At 36.5% G+C, this 18,816-nt stretch overlaps 1 protein-coding gene across 7 annotated transcripts in view; it reads left to right on the top strand.

The window, feature by feature from the left end:
* The window catches only part of LOC120533726 (IQ motif and SEC7 domain-containing protein 3-like), a 694,738-nt gene that overhangs the window by 560,380 nt on the left and 115,542 nt on the right, over positions 1-18,816 (top strand). For all 7 annotated transcript variants that reach the window (XM_039760650.1, XM_039760644.1, XM_039760648.1 and 4 more), the window contains exon 6: positions 16,717-16,839. In XM_039760650.1, the coding sequence (XP_039616584.1) occupies positions 16,717-16,839 (123 nt within the window). The remainder of the gene's footprint in view (positions 1-16,716; positions 16,840-18,816) is intronic.

The following is an 18,816-nucleotide window of genomic DNA, read 5'->3' as shown; positions in this document are numbered from 1 at the left end:
CAGTCTCCTCTGGGCATTCTTCCTCATATAAATGAAACAGTCCTCTTTGGATTTAGGGTTCTCATGGGAGGACTTGATGATGATGGTCATGCAGACTTCTGGCTTTTAGTCCATCAATGTTGGAGCATCATGATGCTTTGAGTAGGAGGTGGTGGCGCAGAAGAAACAGAAGAGAGAGTAGGGGTCAGTACGGATTTTAGAGCCACCATGAATAGTTATTATGATGAATTGAACATACAGAGTATCAGGATTAAGTTAAAGTGAAATTATGAAAAGGCCATGTTAAAGTAATACGTTTTCAGCAGTGTTTTAAAATGCTCTACTGCATTAGCCTGGCAAATTCTTATTGGCAGTTCTATTCCAGATTTTAGGTGCATAACAGCAGAAGGCCACCTCACCACTTCTTTTAAGTTTAGCTTTTGGAATTGTAAGGAGAAACTCATTTGAGGATCTACGATTTGGAATATAGGGTGTCAGACATTCCGATATATAGGATGGAGTGAGATTATTTAAGGCTCTATAAACCATAAGCAGAATTTTAAAGTCAATTCTGAAAGACACAGGTAACCAGTGTAGTGCCATCAAAACTGGAGAAATGTGTTCGGATTTTCTTTTCCTAGTTAGAATTCTAGCAGCTGCATTCTGCACTCATTGCAGATGATTTATGTCTTTTTTGGGTAGTCCTGTGAGGAGTGCGTTACAGTAATCTAAGCGACTGAAAAAAAAAGCGTGAATTAATTTCTCAGCATCTTTCAATGATATAAGAGGTCTAACTTGATGAGTTTGTTACTTGATTGCTGATGCATTAGGTCATGGAGGAAGCTGGGGTTAGGATTACAGATTTTGTACACAGTTTTATTGTAAGTGTGTATGTAAGTCCTTGTGCAAAATTTACTAAGATTTAATATTAAAATGTTCAAACTGCTTGCTTTAATGCATAAGATACATCATGTCAGTAAATCTCAGTCTCCATTCTAGAAGGACACTGAAACACATTTGAATGGTACTGCGTGCAGGCTTTTTTAAAATAATAAGTACAAAGTTAGACTTTTATTTCTTCAAATTTGAAACAGCCTTCATTGAATAACAATACCATTTTTTAAAGTTAATTTAATCAAAGTCTCAAATTTTATAGAATTTGATGTTTTTCTCTATCCTTTATTATAAAAGGAGTGGGAACCAACTAGGCTTGAAATTTTAGAATTTGTTTTTAAAGAATCAATTTGTTAATTTTTCCAAAACTTAACTTAATTTTTGTAGCCTTGCTTTGAAAACATTTATTTGCCTGGGTATTTGCTTTATGAAGTGAAGCTAAGTATTGGAATTTGATAAAATGATTGGAATGAGGTTATGGCCAACAGGCCACCAGACCAAAACCTTAAAACGTACTATTACAATGACTTCCAAAACAACCGTGTTCCTCCATACTGAGGTACTCTTCAGATTAACCACATATTATGTAGCTGCGTATTGAAATAATTTTTTAACTACATTACTGTTCACACTTTTGTGCTACTCCATCATTTTTGGTAGAAGTCCAGCATTGCATATTGGCTACCACTTGTCACTTCTCAAGATTAGTAACCAAAGTGCACTAAAAACACTCCCTGTGTACAGAAAGCTCTATATCTCATCTCTACAGCCTATTTGTATCCCAATGGTTTGACACAACATTACCTCTTTGGCACCACTTAAAGACTATTCAGATAGCTATTTATTAAGTAAAAAACAAGGGACTGTTTGATTTTTTTTTTTTTTGCCCATGATGATATCTGGCATATGAGTCTATTTAGACTTTCAAGAGTCATTCTATTGGAGCTACAGTATGTATTGAATTGATTCCAGCATTGGAAAGCCAGTCTGCCCAAAATTGGGCTACACCTCTTTATATGCAGATTTTAACGGTTGGCTTTCTGGCAACAGGCCCATACTAGAGAAAAGTGGCCAACAAGTCAGGAATATCTTGGCCAAGATTCAGTTTTGTCATGCCTGCTGTGATGGAAACCATAAATGACTGATGAGACACTACATTCAGTTTCCAAATATTTTGGTTGTCTGTGGTAACCTATAAAGAAAATTTGCAGTACTATCCAGTTTTCCTAACGTAATCGTGGCAATTGACAGCACTCATACTGCGATAAGTGCACCTAGTGAGAATGACACTTTTTATTAACTATACATTGTAACATTCTTTTAACGCAAAAGTCAACTGAGATGCTAAGATGAGGCTGACAAAAGCTGGTTAGCTGGGTCAAACCATAAATCATTTAGGCAAAGTACATATAAGCCTATACTATTCATTGTAAAATGAATTACTTGTGTCAGAGGCTAGGTCCTTAAATCTTTCCCAGACCTCCAGACCATAGAAGACCACAGTCAACCCTCGTTTATCACGGTTAATCCATTCCAGACTCGGCCGCGATAAATGAAATCCGCGAAGTACGCTTCTTTATTTATAAATCGAATATTTTCGCAGTTAGAGCACAGAAAACCTGCTTATGACCTTCTAAATACATTTTCTAACATTATTAGAGCCCTCTAGACATGAAATAACACCCTTTAGTCAAATGTTTAAACTGTGCTCCATGACAAGACAGAGATGACAGTTCCATCTCACAATTAAAAGAATGCAAACATATCTTCCTCTTCAAAGTGCACGTCAGGAGCAGAGAATGTCAGAGAGAGAGAGAGAGAGAGAGAGACAGATATCGAGAAAAGCAAACAATCAAAAATCAATAGGGCTTTTTGGGCTTCTAAGTATGCGAGGCACAGCCGGACAAAGCAGCAACAAGGAAGGCAGCAATGTGAAGGTATTCTTTCAGCATTTTTTAGAGGAGCGTCCGTATCCTCTAGGCAAACAGCCTCTGTGTAAACAGCCCTCTGCTCACACCCCCTCCGTCAGGCGCAGAGAATGTCAGAGAGAGAGAGAGAGGCAGAGACAAGCAAACAATCAAAAATCAATATGTGCTGTTTGGGCTTTCAAGTATGCGAAGCGCCGAACGGGAAGCATATCGTATATCATTGAGGAGTTTTATTTAATATGTAATACGTGCTCTGATTGGGTAGCTTCTCAGCCATCTTACAATAGCGTCCCTTGTATGAAATCAACTGGGCAAAGCAACTGAGGAAGCATGTACCGCAAAATTAAAAGACCCATTGTCCGCAGAAATCCGCGAACCAGCAAAAAATCTGTGATATATATTTAGATATGCTTACATTTAAAATTAGTGATAGAGTGAAGCCGCGAAAGTTGAAGCACTATATAGCGAGAGATCACTGTACTTCAATGCAGTGCAGAGGGCAAAGAACTCTTCAAATGCAACTGGCAGTGGTGTCAAGTTGGGAGGCTCCTACACCAACCAAGGAATATCTGCAGCATTGTGATTACTTATGAATGAGATTCATTAACATAGTCCATGTATGGTTGTTCTAGGATGGCAACCAACCGCAGTTTGAGGCACGTTCAGCTACACACATTTACAAGATGATTATGATTTATAAAGGTAAATGATATAGAAATGTGTATACGTCAGTTTTTATAAATCTGATTTTTTTTTTTGCCATATACATTTTCATGTTTTATGGCATGCTGGAATCCATGTAAAGTTTTATCAATGAGACCCCTAGTCCTTCAACTGTCTGTTGCAATTCAAAAATCCCTTGGTTCATTTACCTGAAACTCCTAGCAGCCTCAGGAGTCCTTGCCGTCCTTAATCCCAGCACTCACCTTACCCAACACCTCTCTGATAAAGTACACTAATCACACTGGCCATTACTCTAGTCCCTCCTGGGTCCTCTATTACAAAGTGTTTTGGCAAATGTAAGAATGCTTATTCCTCTCTCTGTAAAATAAATATAAACAAGTAAAAATAATAAGACTTGTGCTCTTTCACAAAGTTTTACTTGCCTAAATGCAGCTGTTTGCACTGGGAATGTGTGCATGTCTGCTCCGTGGGAGGGTTGATAAAGAAACAGATTCAGTACATGTAAATGTATATGATGCAAAGTATATTATAATTGTGCATCTACACACTGTGTGTGTGTGTGTGTGTGTGTGTGTGCGTGTGTGTGCGTGTGTGTGTGTATATATATATATATATATATGTATATATATATGTATATATATATATATATAAAGGAATATCTTCATTATGTATGAAATGATATGAGTCATTCTTAAAAATGCATATATTCTAAAGTGAAGCATAATGAATTATGCATAATGAAATGCTTTTGCTATATGCAGAAGCTGGCAGTTGCGTCATAGCCTCCCTGTGACACTAAACTGAACAAACAGGTCATTTCTGTGTTGTGGTTGAAAGCTTTTTTACTTACTGTACCAGGTATTTGCAATTACATGCCAACTGGAAAACCAAGGAAGATGTAACTTTGTTTGTAATGTGCTGTAACATTTCCCAAGCAACATATCTATAATATATACTGGTCCTAAGCCACTCTGGTTAAACCCACAAACTATCTATCTAATATCTCTAAAAACATCTTCATATGCATTATTTAAAATGATGTTTATCTACCTTAATTTATGGAATGTATATTTTGCAGGGGGGTTTTTACAAAATAAGCCATTTGAAATTCTGAATTATTTGATTATAGTCTGCATAAATTTGATCAACTGTTCAGTAACAAAATTGCATTATTGACAGTGCTGACACAAGGCCCAGAACCCATTGTGGACAGAGTGCCAGTGCATGAAAGGGTATAGTGTGGCAAACATCCACGCACATTCACACTGACAACATTCATGGTTGTAAGTCAATCCAGCTTTATCAGAATCAGAAACATATTTATTGGCCAAGTATGTTCATATACAAGGAATTTTTTTTGTTTTTGATTCGCAACATATAGTTGTATGACAAAAATACACTGAATTGTAAGTGCACACCTGAAGAAAAAAAACTGCTGTAAATATCATGCAAGGCAGTTTAGAAATTACCAAATTACTACATAGTGAAGTAATACCTATATGAAACAAAATATTGCAAAATATTGGGGGAGCAGCCCGGGCAGGGTCAGCTGATTATATTTTTGAGATTAATGGCTGGAAAGAAATTACTCTTAATGTAGATGTACTTGTTCTGGCATAATTTAATCTATAGCGCCTGGCCTGGCGCCTATGGGAGTTTAAGGAAATTGTGGCCTGGATGTGAGGGCTCGGTGATGTTTTTCCATACTTGTTTCATGACTCTGGAATAGTTCAGAATCCGTAAGGTGGGAAGACTAATGCTCTTCTCAGCACACCTGACCATTCGTTGTAGCCTGTTCTTGTCATCTTTAGTTGCTGATGCAAATCACTCTGTATTGGACGAGCTGAGAACAAACTCAATGATGGCTGTGTAGAGCTGAATCTGCCACCCTAGTGATAGATTGAAGTCAATGTTGGCTGTCACAGGAAGTACATCCATTGCTGTACATTTTTTATAATGGAATATACTTTATATTAGTCTTCCATATTAAGTCCCATAAGAGTATGGACCTCAGAAACGTGAAGGCTTCCACAAGTGAAACACTATTATTATTAAGTATGGTAAGAAGAGATAATATTGGGGGAGCCCTCCTAAAGTCCTTATGGTGGGTTCAGCATAGGAACCAACTTTGGATAGTAGATAAGCCCATCATAGACAGCACCTACACACATGTACCAATCAACCGACATGACATGGACAGAACATGCACCCTTGTGCTGTCAGACAAAATCACTATCCACTCCATCACCTTGTGTCCCCATTTTCTGCAGTAAAACAATTTTTAAGACAAAAAGTATATACCGTACATGTCAACGGTACTTTATGCATGCAAGCGATACTCTCTTTTATAACGCAACAACAATATTTAAGAAATAATTTGTTTCCATAATGAATATTGGATTTCTGCCAGCTCAAGTTCTGTTCCTGTACTCTCTCCCATACTTTATCAACTTTTAACTGTAATGTAACATAAGAAACATAAACCAATTTGATTAACACAACAGTTAATAAAGGTTGTATAACAATGGTGTTTTAGATAATTAAGGCACATCTTCTCCATCATAATAAATAGGAATTAATGTAGTGACTAATTCCGTGTTCATGTGCTCTGGGAATTTTAAGAACTACTGTGGGTGACATCTCACCTGTATTCACATGATTTTCACTGCGGGAGAAATGGAATTCACTGCTGATTTGCTACTTAGTAAGCACAAAAAGCAATTAGTGGTAAGCTAAAATTATCATATTAAAAATAAAAGGCAAACTAAACCCATTAAGTGTGTATTGAATCAATCCAAATACAAATGTTGCCATAAAAATGCAATTTCTGGATGACCTACTGTACTTATTACTTTTTTATTTTACATTATTGAAAGAGGTGAGAATTTAGTTGTAATTAATAGTTGCTATGAAGAACTATGCAATATTACAGGTAATTACTCTCATGACTGCTGTTAATTATTGACCGGTTAATAGAGAGGGCTGCATTGGCAATTTACACTTCAAGAAGATTTTCATCACGGAGTTCAACATCTGGTCTCTTATTCATTGAGTGTGAACCCTATAATTTTAAATATTGCTCTACAGGAGGCTATTTTTCTATTAGGCAGCAAACATTTACTTCAGAACATTGCACTTCAAACATCCTTAATCCAATTCAGGTTTGCAAACCCAACACCTATTTTGGCAGGGTCAAGTGTAAGGCAGGAACTAGCCCAAATGGGTCCTCAATAAATAGCAGGGTCTAGTCAAACACAAATACTCATGGGGTCAATTTAGAATCACCCACGAGGAACCAATAGCCCTTGATTCACTTTTTTATCCCATTTCTATAAGTAATTTTGAGCCTACTTCTGCAGCATTGGGAACAATGTATGAATCAGTCTAAGAAAAGGCACTAGTGCATTACACACACACACACACACACATACTTGTACACACTCAAACAGTGGTAATTAAGAATTTTGTGAAAGCCACTACTTGGTCACCATTGAACATACATAATTTAGTTTGTTTAGATACTGAAAATTAAGAATTATTGTAAATGTAATGCTTTAAAAAGCTGAAAAGCACTTATCAAATCTTCACCTTTTTCTTTCATTCATATGCTTCACTTTTCATTAAAGCTCAAATTATTCATGAATAAAAAATTGTGGAAACATACTGAGATTTCGTGTTGCAGAAGAACAAATGTGTAAGTGACAAGGAAATATATGGATTGATAAAACAAGGCTATAAAAATATCTGGAATATGATCAATAGGAACATCCATCCATTTTCCAACCCGCTGAACCTGAACACAGGGGTCTGCTGGAGCCAATCCCAGCCAACACGGGAACCAGTCCTGGGCAGGGTGCCAACCCACCACAGGACCCACCCGGGTCAATTTAGAACTGCCAATCCACCTAACCTGCATGTCTTTGGACTGTGGGAGGAAACCCACGCAGACACGGGGAGAACATGCAAACTCCATGCAGGAAAGACCCGGGAAGCGAACCCGGGTCTCCTAACTGCGAGGCAGCAGCGCTACCACTGTGCCAGCGTGCCACCCTTGAAAGGAACAGACAACCACAAATCCAAAAAGCAGAGATTAAGTCAAAATTATTTTGAAATATTTGATTTACTGAGATTCAGGAATGAGGAATTAAGCATCAAGACCAATTACCTGTAGTCCCCAATTTAATAATTGGTGCAGCCGGTGGAGAAAACATTTTTGGTATGAATTGCTCTGTTGCCACTTATTATCAGGAGGAGAAAGTAGCAAGGCCTAGAGAGAAAATGTGCTGTTTGGCAAGTAAACATCACAGAAAGTCATTCTTCTAAATATCACTGACATAAATATTATTATTTAAAAATTAGACTCTAGGCTATAATAAGTTTTTTTTTTCCTTAATGCTACTATTTGCAAAAGAGAAGATATATAAAAAGAAAAAGTTACAGAAGTAGTTTTGAAAATAACAGGTTTTAATCTATCTGGTTATTAAGTGATATATGTACCCTTTCATGCCCATACCCTCAATTCTACAGTTACTCAATACAGACTGGATTACAGTAGATGGAGTCTGGAGTGCTGATGCAATGCATTTGCTAGATTACTTGCATTACTGACTGTTCAACTGAAAGCCCAAAAGTGATCTCATTCTTTTTCTGTAAAATCACTGTTTATGTGAGAGATAAAAATGATTTAGAATTCAACCATATATCAAAATCTTAATTTCCACAGGTATTTAATTACAAAAGTTATAGCTTTTATGGATGTATATGGAATAGAATAAATGGTGCAATTAAAACTGAGTTCTTTTTTATTACTTCTTTTCTTACTTTAAAACCTACAGTCTTTAAATGTTTATATTTCACCCGTAGTCCTTCATAATTAATTTTTAGATGTATTTTTCTTATAACTAAGTTATGTTTTTATGTTTCTATTTCTTCTCAAAGCTGTCACAGCCAGCACTTTGAAGTTTAACTTTAGTATTACCATATGAAGGATGGCTTGAGGGCGTACAGACCAGAGCCTGTATTTATCAAGTGTCTCACAGTTACTCCAAGGAATTGAACTAACAGTCTGACTAGATTAAGAATATGTCCTACTATGAGAAGTAGTTACAAAGCATCCTACTCCCAGTCCCAAGGAGGAGTAGGAGGTCATGTTTGAGAATGAATGATGTTACATTTTTATGGCATGCCTTGCTATTTATGATGATGTTTTGTACTTTTCTGATACTACACATAATAATAATAATAATAATAATAATAATCCAAGTAGTAGGAGAAGAAGAAGCACTTTGCAACAAACAATAAATAATACAGTAACAAGCTCCGAGATGGGGAGATCGAGACACACAACAAATAAGAGTTAAGTCCAATAACGGGTATGCTTATTTAACAATGAATGATCCAAAGCCGGAATATTCATTAAAAACACCTTCCTGCTGTTTTGGTCATGGTAAGTGCCTTGTAAAGTAGCAGTTTACACTGAAACTAGCCACGGCTCTTAAGTCTTGTTCACTCTTCCGGTGTTCCCAGTAGCCTTTCAGAGTCGCTTGACTTATTCCTCTGCGTGATCCTCTCTTATCAGCAAAGCTGTATTTATCTAACACCCTGAGGATCTCTGACTGCCTTCCTGAACCTTCCCAGGCCTGTAAAGTATAACATAAATGTTCCAGAGTTTTGTGGAATGCAAAGCTTAGCATATCACTGTTGCATAGCTGCATTTTCCCAGTTTCCAAAAAAGTAACATTACCAACACTTTCATTTCAGTTGGCAGTGCATGGCTTCTCCAGGTAGATGGACTGATTGTGTGGTGTACAATCAAGCAAGAAACAAGCAAATTTATCTATAGAGTACATTATAAAACAACATTGTGTTGACCAAAGTGCTGTATATATAAAATGTAAAAAGAAAAAGGACAACAAAGTTACTAACCATATGATCATTTGCATAGACACATTAAGACAAAAAAGCAAAATTATTAAAGAAAAATAAAAAAAATAAACACGAATTCTAGGTACTGTAGACTCAAAAGCTAATGATAAAAGGTCTGTTGTGAGTCTACATTTAAAAAAGTAATGCAAGGAGCAGCTGTACTACTGAGGATAGCTACTGCAAAAGCACAATCACCCTTATGTTTTAACTGTGATCCAGCCCTGTTTTTTTAAACAAAAAGTAGTAGTTTAATGTGAATCCTAAAATGAACAGGAAACCAGTGAATTGGAGTATAAAACTGGAATGATGTAATGACTTTTGTTAGTGACAGTCAATAATCTTGCCACAGTATTCTATACAAGTTCTAGAAATCAGAAAGAGGATCGACTGATACCCATATGCAAAGACTTTCAATAATCCAAAAAGGAAGATACTGTATATATGCATGGATCACTTTCTTTAAATCAGTAAATGACAATATTGTATTTGCCTTAGAGATCATTCCAGGCTGAAAAAAGTTACCCTTGGTGACCAAGATGAGTTGATTTTCAAATTTGACATTCTGATCAAAAATCATACTCAGATTTGTATTTCAATTGACAAGTGCTCTAGGCTTTTAGAGAGCCATGCAATAGTTTTAGGCAGATCAAATGAGGTCACCTCAGATTTAGTTTCATTCAGCTGAAGAAAATAATCTGAGAGCCAGGCATTCATCTTTTTCAAGGTGTCCAAAAAGGTCTTCAAAGAGCAGGCATTTTTAGGTTTCACAGACAAGTAAAGCTGAATATCATCCACATAGCAGTGAAAGGAAATATTGTGTTTTCCTAATGATCTGTGCTAATGGTAGCATATACATTTAAAATAGAACAGGCCCTAACATGGGACCCTGAGAGACTCCACATGATACAGCAGATGAGGAGAATTGATTTCTAATATTGACTGAAACATTTCTGTGACACAGGATGGAGACAAACCAGTCCAGTTCTGCATCCTAGATGCCAAACTCATTTTTAAGGCAGTGAGGGAGTATATTATTATTTACTGTTACAAAGGTAGGAGGTAAATCCAGTAAAATCAAAATGTCACAATTTCAAGAAACAACAACAAGCAGCACGTTTGTAACCTTCAAAGAACAGAGTGGAATGATTCCAGAATATAATTATTACCAAGGAAATAAAGCATCTGACAAAAAGATTGGTTGCAAAAATTATTTCATCTCTGTCAAATCTGTGGACCAATCTCTTCTGAAAGCTATCTTCTGTCAGCTCTTAGTAAGTTAGGACATCACTCCTAAATTCTGGTGAAGTTAGGAGTAGCTTCTAAAATGAAAAAAAACTGATGAAATGCTTACTCATACGCCTAAGATAAGGACACAATTTACGTCATAGTGAAAATTTTCAGCCACAGTAGCCTTTTCCTAATCTGAGATGCTAAATAAATATGGGCATTGGTTCAATTCTTTCACATTTTCTGTGCTTCAACATATGTTTCCCTTCAATGCTTTAGGTGGAAAAAAAATTTAGGAGGCTCACCAAATAAGATGATTCTTTGAGCTGTTACAATTGGTTTTAATCATAATGCAAGACCACCTTTTAGATGCTATGAGGACAAATCAGTTACATATACTATATGTCCCAGATGACTGGGGACCCTACCCAGCCAGGACGCCTGGACGGTTCCCGAGATGGACTATACCTCCCCTGGGCCACGAGAGGGCAGCCGCCCGGGTCTGCTTGGGGGCCACGGGAATGGAGCTGGGACGCTCACCCCTACTGGAGGAGATGGCCACTGCTAGGGGGTGCCCGGACGGTTAGGGAATCCTGGATGGCAGCACTTCCACCACACCTGGAAGTGCTGTCTGAAGCAATCCCAGGGGCACCTGGAGCACTTCCAGGTTCTCACACCAGGAAGTGTCGTCAGGTGGAGCACCTGGGGCTCATCCGGATCATGATAAAAGGGGCCGCCTCCCTCCAGTAGACGAGCCGGAGTTGGGAGGAAGGAGACAGATCTTGTGAGGAGGGGAGTGGAGGTCAGAAGAAGAAGAAGAGAAAAATAAAGAGAAAGAGAAAGAAAGAGACTTGTTGGAGAAAGGCATTGTGGTGCTCAAAAGAAATAAAGGAATGTGTTTTGGACATTCTGCTGTCTGTCTGTCTGTGTCCGGGGTATGCTTTCCACATATGTTAGGATAGTAGTTTGGATTTTTTTTATTCAGGCAGGATTCTATACATTCTACATATCTATTCACAACAAAGTAATTTACCAAACCATCAGCTACCACATTATACATAGTTGTTTTCACCATAGCAAAACACAGTGATTGCTAAAACATCTGTAAAAAGATTACATTTATAAACCAAAGTAACATGTCAAAACTTAAACTAATGTAATTCTAGTAAACAGCAACTCAATCAAATCAAAGCACCAACTGCCAAAAAAAATTATATTCAGGGACTACAGTAACACCTCAAACAATGAACTAACTGACATTAAATAACTGATGTAACTTTACAGAAACCTGCAAAGCACAAAACTTTGAATGCAGCAGTTGGTGTACATTTTGAAAATTTGATATTAATAGCATTCTTAGTGATCATAGCATACCATACCCACGAGGGAAGAATGTCTTTTAATTCATGTGTGGATATCCTGGAAAGAGCATTCTTCTATTTTCATGTATATTAAATAAAAAAAAAGTTAGAGATTTTTACTTAATTGGGTGAAATGATAACATGAGTTATACATTCTGTGCAGAGCTCATTTATAGTTGTTGTGTCACCATATCATTAAATCATACTTGATATAAAGATGGAGAGAACCTTAATTACTGCCATTATTACAAAACCTGATGACATTTTCTAACTGACCTAAGTTATGATAAAAAGCAATGCATTTGGGTTTTTTAACTTCTTAAAACTGGTTTAGAAGAGTTGAAGCATTTAAAAGTTGTTGAAGCATTTTAGAAATTCATAAAATGGACATCGAGTTAATAGGTTAGTTTTTTTTCTAATTAGAACAACTTAGCTAATGTCTTAATGTAGCTAGAAACTTTTTAATGAAGAATGATGCAAGTCTTTACCAGGGCTTTGCCAAGTGTTGCACTTACAGTATACAATTAAGTGACTAGCTATCATATTTTCAGAAGAGCATCTGAGACACTACTATGACCTTTTAAGAATTTGCCTTTCTGCAATAATGCTATCATACAGATTAACTCCAATTTAGTTCCAGTTCTTTAAGAAGACAGTTTTGCCTTGATGGTACCACAGGTTAAAGGTGCATAACTCCATCATTAGAAAAAGGATAGACATTTTAAGTGGGGGTCTCACTGATACAATAAAGATCAACGAAGAAAAGGTTTAGAAATGATTGTGCAATTGACCCTTTGCCTTGACCTCCTATGCTTAAGCCTTGTTGATGTGCTCTTTCTGCTTTATACTAATAAATAAAGCCATGGAACTACCAAAATGATTCATGAGAACTTCCAGAACTCCTGTGAAAACAGTCTGTTTTTCAGGTTTGTATCTGTTATAGACATGAAATAAAATCACTGAAATAAAAAGAGTCTTATATGCACCTATATTCGCAACTTACATTTGGTAGTGTGACTAAAAATCCTGTTTAAACAATTCTATAATATCTATCACATGGATTCATTAACATACTTCCCTATAGTTTTTTGTTAGTAATTTATTTTGACATTCTTGGAACTTATATTTCCACTGTGTATGGATACAGTCAAGACAGTGGACAGTGACACAATTTTCAAATTTTGGCTCTGTACACCACCACAATGGGTTTGAAATGAAGCAATCAAGATGTGATTGAAGTATGGACTTTCATCTTTAATTCAAGGGGTTTCATAAAAAAATTTTTTGAGCTGCTTAGAAAAGACATTTTTGTACATGGTTCCCCTATTTTCATGGGCTCAAATTATTTGGACAAACATAGATATCATTTTTATTATTTGGTTGAAAATCCTTTACAGTCAATGACTGCCCGAAGTCCAGAACCCATGGCCATCTCTAAGTGCTGGGTTTCCACACTACTGATACTTTGCCAGGCTTTTACCATAGCTGTCTTCAAAGCTGTTGCTTCAGTTGCTGCTTGTTTGTTGGCTTTTCTGCCATCTGTATTTTCTTCAGCAAGTGAGATGCATGTCTAATTGGGTTGAGGTTAGTTGACTGACTCAGCCATTGAAGTATATCCCACTTCTCTTCCTTGAAAAGCACTTGGTTGGCTTTCACAGTTTCATTTGGCTCATTGTCCTTCTGTGCTGTGAAGTGTCATTCTACCAGTTTTGCAGCATTTGCAGTATAGGCCTGTATACTTCAGAATTCATCCAGCTAGTTCTGCCAGCAGTCACATTATCAATAAACACTAGTGACTGGCTTCTATTCACAGCCATACATGATCATGCCATAAGCCTGCCTAAACTATGTTTTATAGATAACATGGTATTCATTTCTTCTCTTCTCCATACTCCTCTCTTTCCATCATTCTGGAATACAGTATATTGATCTTAGTTCCCTTTGTCAAAAGAAAATTGTTCCAGAGCTGAGCAGACTTTTAAAATGTTTTCTGGCAAAGTCTAATCTCTCCTTCCTATGGTTGAGTTTCACCAGTGGTTTGCACTTTGTTGGTAAACCCTCAGTCTTCTCTTGATTGTAGACTTTGGCAATAATAGATCTACCTCCGGAGAGTGTTCTTAGTTTGGTTAAATGTTTCGAAAGGGGTTCTTCTTCACCAAGGACAGAATTCTGCAATCATTCAGCACAGTTGTCTTCTGTGCTTTTCCAGACCTTCTGGTGTTGTTGAGTTCACCAGTGTGTTCCTTCTCTGTAAGAATGTAGCAGGTGACTGATTTGACCACTCCTAATGTTTCTGCTATCTCTCTAAATTTCTGCTTGTTTTGTTTTCTCTTGTTTTCTCCACACCTTGAATCACTTCCAGACCTTTTACCTGCTTAATAGTCAGTGCAGGATTTACGTATAAGCTACACAAGCTATAGCTTAGGGCCCCCTAAAACAAATCATATTTGGCACTTACATAGAATATCTGGACTTATAAAGGGCCCCATGTCTCAAATAGCTTAGGGTCTTATCAAGTCTAAATCCGGCCCTGTTAATAGTTAATGAAATAAGGAGGGAACTGCTCTGGCTATGGTACAGTTTGTTAGTCAAAATGTCCAAATACTTTTGAGCCCTTCAAAATTGAATTGGGGTTTGGTCTGTGCAGAAAAATGGCTGTCATTCCTAAACAGCTTGTACAATATTTTTGTTAAACACCTTAAATTAAAGCTGTAAGTATACACTTAATTTACATATTTATTGCTTTATTTCGAAATCATTGTGGTGGCATACAGAGCCAAATTATGAAAATTGTGTCACTGTCCAATGGGCCTGACTGTAAGTGTATAACACTTGCAGGCAGACCTGTAATGATTTAGGCTGAATTAATAATTTGTATTTGTATTGAATCCTTTTGAATCATTGTTCTGCTGATTTAGTCTGGAAATCCTAAATTTAATAATGATAATAAGATGAAAGAAATTGTGAAGTGGAGCAGCAAGTACCCCAAAAGTAAAATATATTAAAATTATTAAAACGCAAGTATTGCATAAAATATATATAGAGTGTGCTTCATAAAACCCACTGTTTTGCTCATCTAGAAGGAAAGAGGTGATAAGAAATAATTAGGAACAATGAAAATATTAATCATGACATGGAAGCAACTTAAGGAGCGAAAGAGGCATGTGATCAGTGATACTATCCATCCATCCAACCATTATCCAACCCGCTGTATCCTAACTACAGGGTCACGGGGGTCTGCTGGAGTCAACACAGGGCGCAAGGCAGGAAACAAACCCCAGGTAGGGCACCAGCCCATCATTAATAGTAGGCAATGTTAAAAAACAAAAGATCAGTCAGAAAAAATCTATAAAATCGAAACACAAAACCAAAGTTGCTGTCTGAAGATTTATAATCATGTTATAGGGAAAATGAGATGAATTATCATGTTTAGAGCATCATGTTAGCAACATGGTTGTGACCATCCAAAAGATTAACACAAAATGATGGTAGCTTATTACAATAATAAGCAAAATGGTATCCCTGCAATAATTATAAAAATAAACAATAATTAATACATATACAAAAATTCTAAAAAATGAAAGGAATCTAGGGATGTCAAAATGTGCATTTATTACATACACTCACTATGCTGTATATTAGTATATTGACAAGTGTAATATAATTTGTCCAGCATTTTTGAAAAGTAATCTGTACTCTATTTTAATTACCCAGCACCTCCACTCCATAAACTGTCTTTTTTTTTTCTTTTTTTGTTCCTTTCTTAGTTTCCTTTAAATCTCACTGTACTGTATAACAAGAAGTGCCTGCAGCCAGGCTTGCAAGCCATTGATGCCATAATGAATGTTTCAAATGCTCTTGTTGAATCATCAATTTGAATGCAAATGAAATCTAATGCTGATTTATGTGAAAATACTGGTGGAAATCAAAGGAGGCAAAAATAGAAAAATAAGACATTTAGATTTAATGCTTTCTTAGGAGATAATTTCCCTTACTGCTTCCCTAGAAAGCAAAAATGTCATCTTCTTTCGAAATGCTCATGGGTTACTGTTGGTCAAAGAGTGTTCTTTTGGAGTCACTGAAAAGGTGGAACACAGTTTGTTATTTTAAGAATATGTCCAAATATTTAAAAACAGTGTATGCATTAAAATAAGATATAACTTCTTTGAGTCCCTTTTAGAATGGGTTTTGAAAATAAATGCAACTTGAGATTTGGTGAATAAGCTAACATTTCTGATTTTTTTCCCCCAAATATTTACTGCTTGTACTACATTCTTTGTAGCCTATGTCAGATCATTCCCAAATGAAAGCTTACCGCAGCACCTTTCCTAAAAGATTTCTCTGGGACTAATCAGGAAATCGAATCTATCATGTTGAAAGTGTTTGCATTTACAGTACTGCATTTGGAAATAAGAGGTTACAAGCAAAGCAAAGATTTCAAAAAGAAACTGAGCAAGTTCAAAAGGAATATTGATGGTCTAGATTAATAATTTAAGAATGAAAGTAGGGCCCTATAAGACTGATGGTGTGAATGTTTTTTATGGTGGAAATTAAAAGAAAATACAGCAAATGAAATATTAAGTTTTTGATATTAAACCTATGAAAGTGAGAAGTCCAAGGCTGAATGTGGTAACTGTTGATGAGAATCTTTTAAGATATTTTATAACAGAGTCATCAAAACTTCATTGCTTTTGTATTCCATTATTTTTCACTCACAGCTGTGTGGTGGACGAGATGGACTTTTCTGGCATGGAGCTTGATGAGGCATTAAGAAAATTTCAGGCTCACATCAGGGTGCAAGGTGAAGCTCAGAAGGTTGAAAGACTAATAGAGGCTTTCAGGTAAGATGAATTTACAAAGAACACTATTCGGTTTCTTTCTTTCTTTCTTTCTTTCTTTGAGAATGTTATCTTCTTTCAAGAAGATGCTCTCAGGTACTTCTCACAGTAAATGTACCAAGCACAGCCCAAGGGAGTACACTTCTATGATGGCCTGGGAATACCTCAGAATTTCTGTAGGAGCAACTGGACTATTACGGAAGATAGGATGGCCTTGTCAGTTCAGCTTACTGTGTTATCTTATAAGAAAGAACATTTAGTAGGTGATTATAGTTAAATTTTGCGTGGTGATGTACACAGCAATCACTATGTGTCAAACTCCATCCCCTAAGGAGTGACTGTAGCAGATGGACTTGCAGGGTGAGAGGAGAACCACTATGAAGCTTTCAGACATTGTGTACTATAGATCAGATAAGGGGTAATGGGAAATATAGATGAACATTCTTCCATGCCAAAACTGAAATTCTTTTAATTTTATACTTTTAAACACAACTTTAGTCCCTAGATAAACATTTCTGTGGGTAGCACAGTGTCAAAATGGCTGTCCCTGCTGCTTCACTGATGCAAGATTCATTTTTCTGTTCCTAGGTCTGCCATAATCTGCATGGATCTTTGTAGGTGTATTGGAATCTCAAAGTGGACCTGGAATCTGTTATTTTTGTCATTAGTGCACACTATGATAGACTGGCATTTGGCAGCCAATGGTGGTCCCTGACTTGCACCAGGATAGGCACAGGCTCACTACAACACTGTAATGGAAAAAGCAGTTCTAAAAAATAAATTAATTGCTGTAAACTTTCTAATCGTGTTTTAATTGTGTAGTCAGTGTAGCTGTCTTCAGTTTAAAAATTCTTGCTAGCATTTTAACACTATATCACATCTCAATTTTAAAGTGGATCAAATGAGTCAGTCTACCGCAGTGTGGGAAGGTGCAGATTCATCAGTTCTGTCAGCATGGAGAGAAAATGATTGAATGAGGCCCTTGAAGAAATCATTTCATTTCAAAGAATCTTTGCTTATGCATCTAGATAGCAAACAGATATCTCTGAAACCCTGAAAAGGATAAAAAAAATTTGGCTTATTGGATTACAGATTTCAGGGAGCTTTTCACTATTTTTTATCGTTAGAGTCTGACGATCCTGTTATTTCTTTTTTGTTGAAAAAGAAATAGTGCCAAAGCAAATCGATTCATTAATTGTGATCTTCATTGGGATGAAAACTGCAGGCGATGAGTCAGGTGTGCTGTAGGGCTGTAAAGTTTTATAATCAGCTCTGTTCCAGTCAATTTGACTTGTGACATAAGACTCAACATGAGTTGCCACAGGCTGGTCTAAAGAAGGCCTTACTCTTCAGGAACTCATTTCTGTCTTAGAGATTGTGTAAGTCTCCCAGTACTGACATGTTCTTATTAGAAATGGGAACATGCTAGAACATAATTTGCTGGCTCTGACTAAGCTAAACCATGGATCAAAGAGTGCTGCCTAAGAGTCAATAGATAATGGTGAAATACTGTATATGAAATTAAAAACTGAACGATTGCAGTTATACCTTTACGAAATGTAAAATCTTATTTATAGATAGAGTAATAGAGTGGAAAGAATGGAGCATTTTAATCACCCGGATCATTTAATATGTGGCAAGCAGATCTATTCAAGAGTATTTTCATTGTTAGCCATTAGGATTATGGTCACAGGGTTCAGTAATTTACACACCTGGCTTATTTGTTGAGGTTTACAGTACACTTTTTGTAGTTTAGTCATCATTACTGGTCTAATATTATGCCATCAAGATGGGTTTGGAAATGGAAATCTGCCATCAAATAAAGACCAGTAATACAAAATAAGCATTTTAATGTGCAAATAATGACTCTATAAACCTATGACTAGTATATAAATACCATTCACAGGTTTACACACATGTCATATACATTCAGATACCATTTTTTGTAAACCTTTGCAATACATTCATGTATTAATGATG

This window comes from Polypterus senegalus, chromosome 8 (genome assembly GCF_016835505.1).
Source record: "Polypterus senegalus isolate Bchr_013 chromosome 8, ASM1683550v1, whole genome shotgun sequence".
In the NCBI taxonomy this organism is placed as follows: domain Eukaryota; kingdom Metazoa; phylum Chordata; class Cladistia; order Polypteriformes; family Polypteridae; genus Polypterus; species Polypterus senegalus.
The sequence above is the reverse complement of the archived record's forward strand: the minus strand, read 5'-3'. Positions and strand labels throughout refer to the sequence as shown.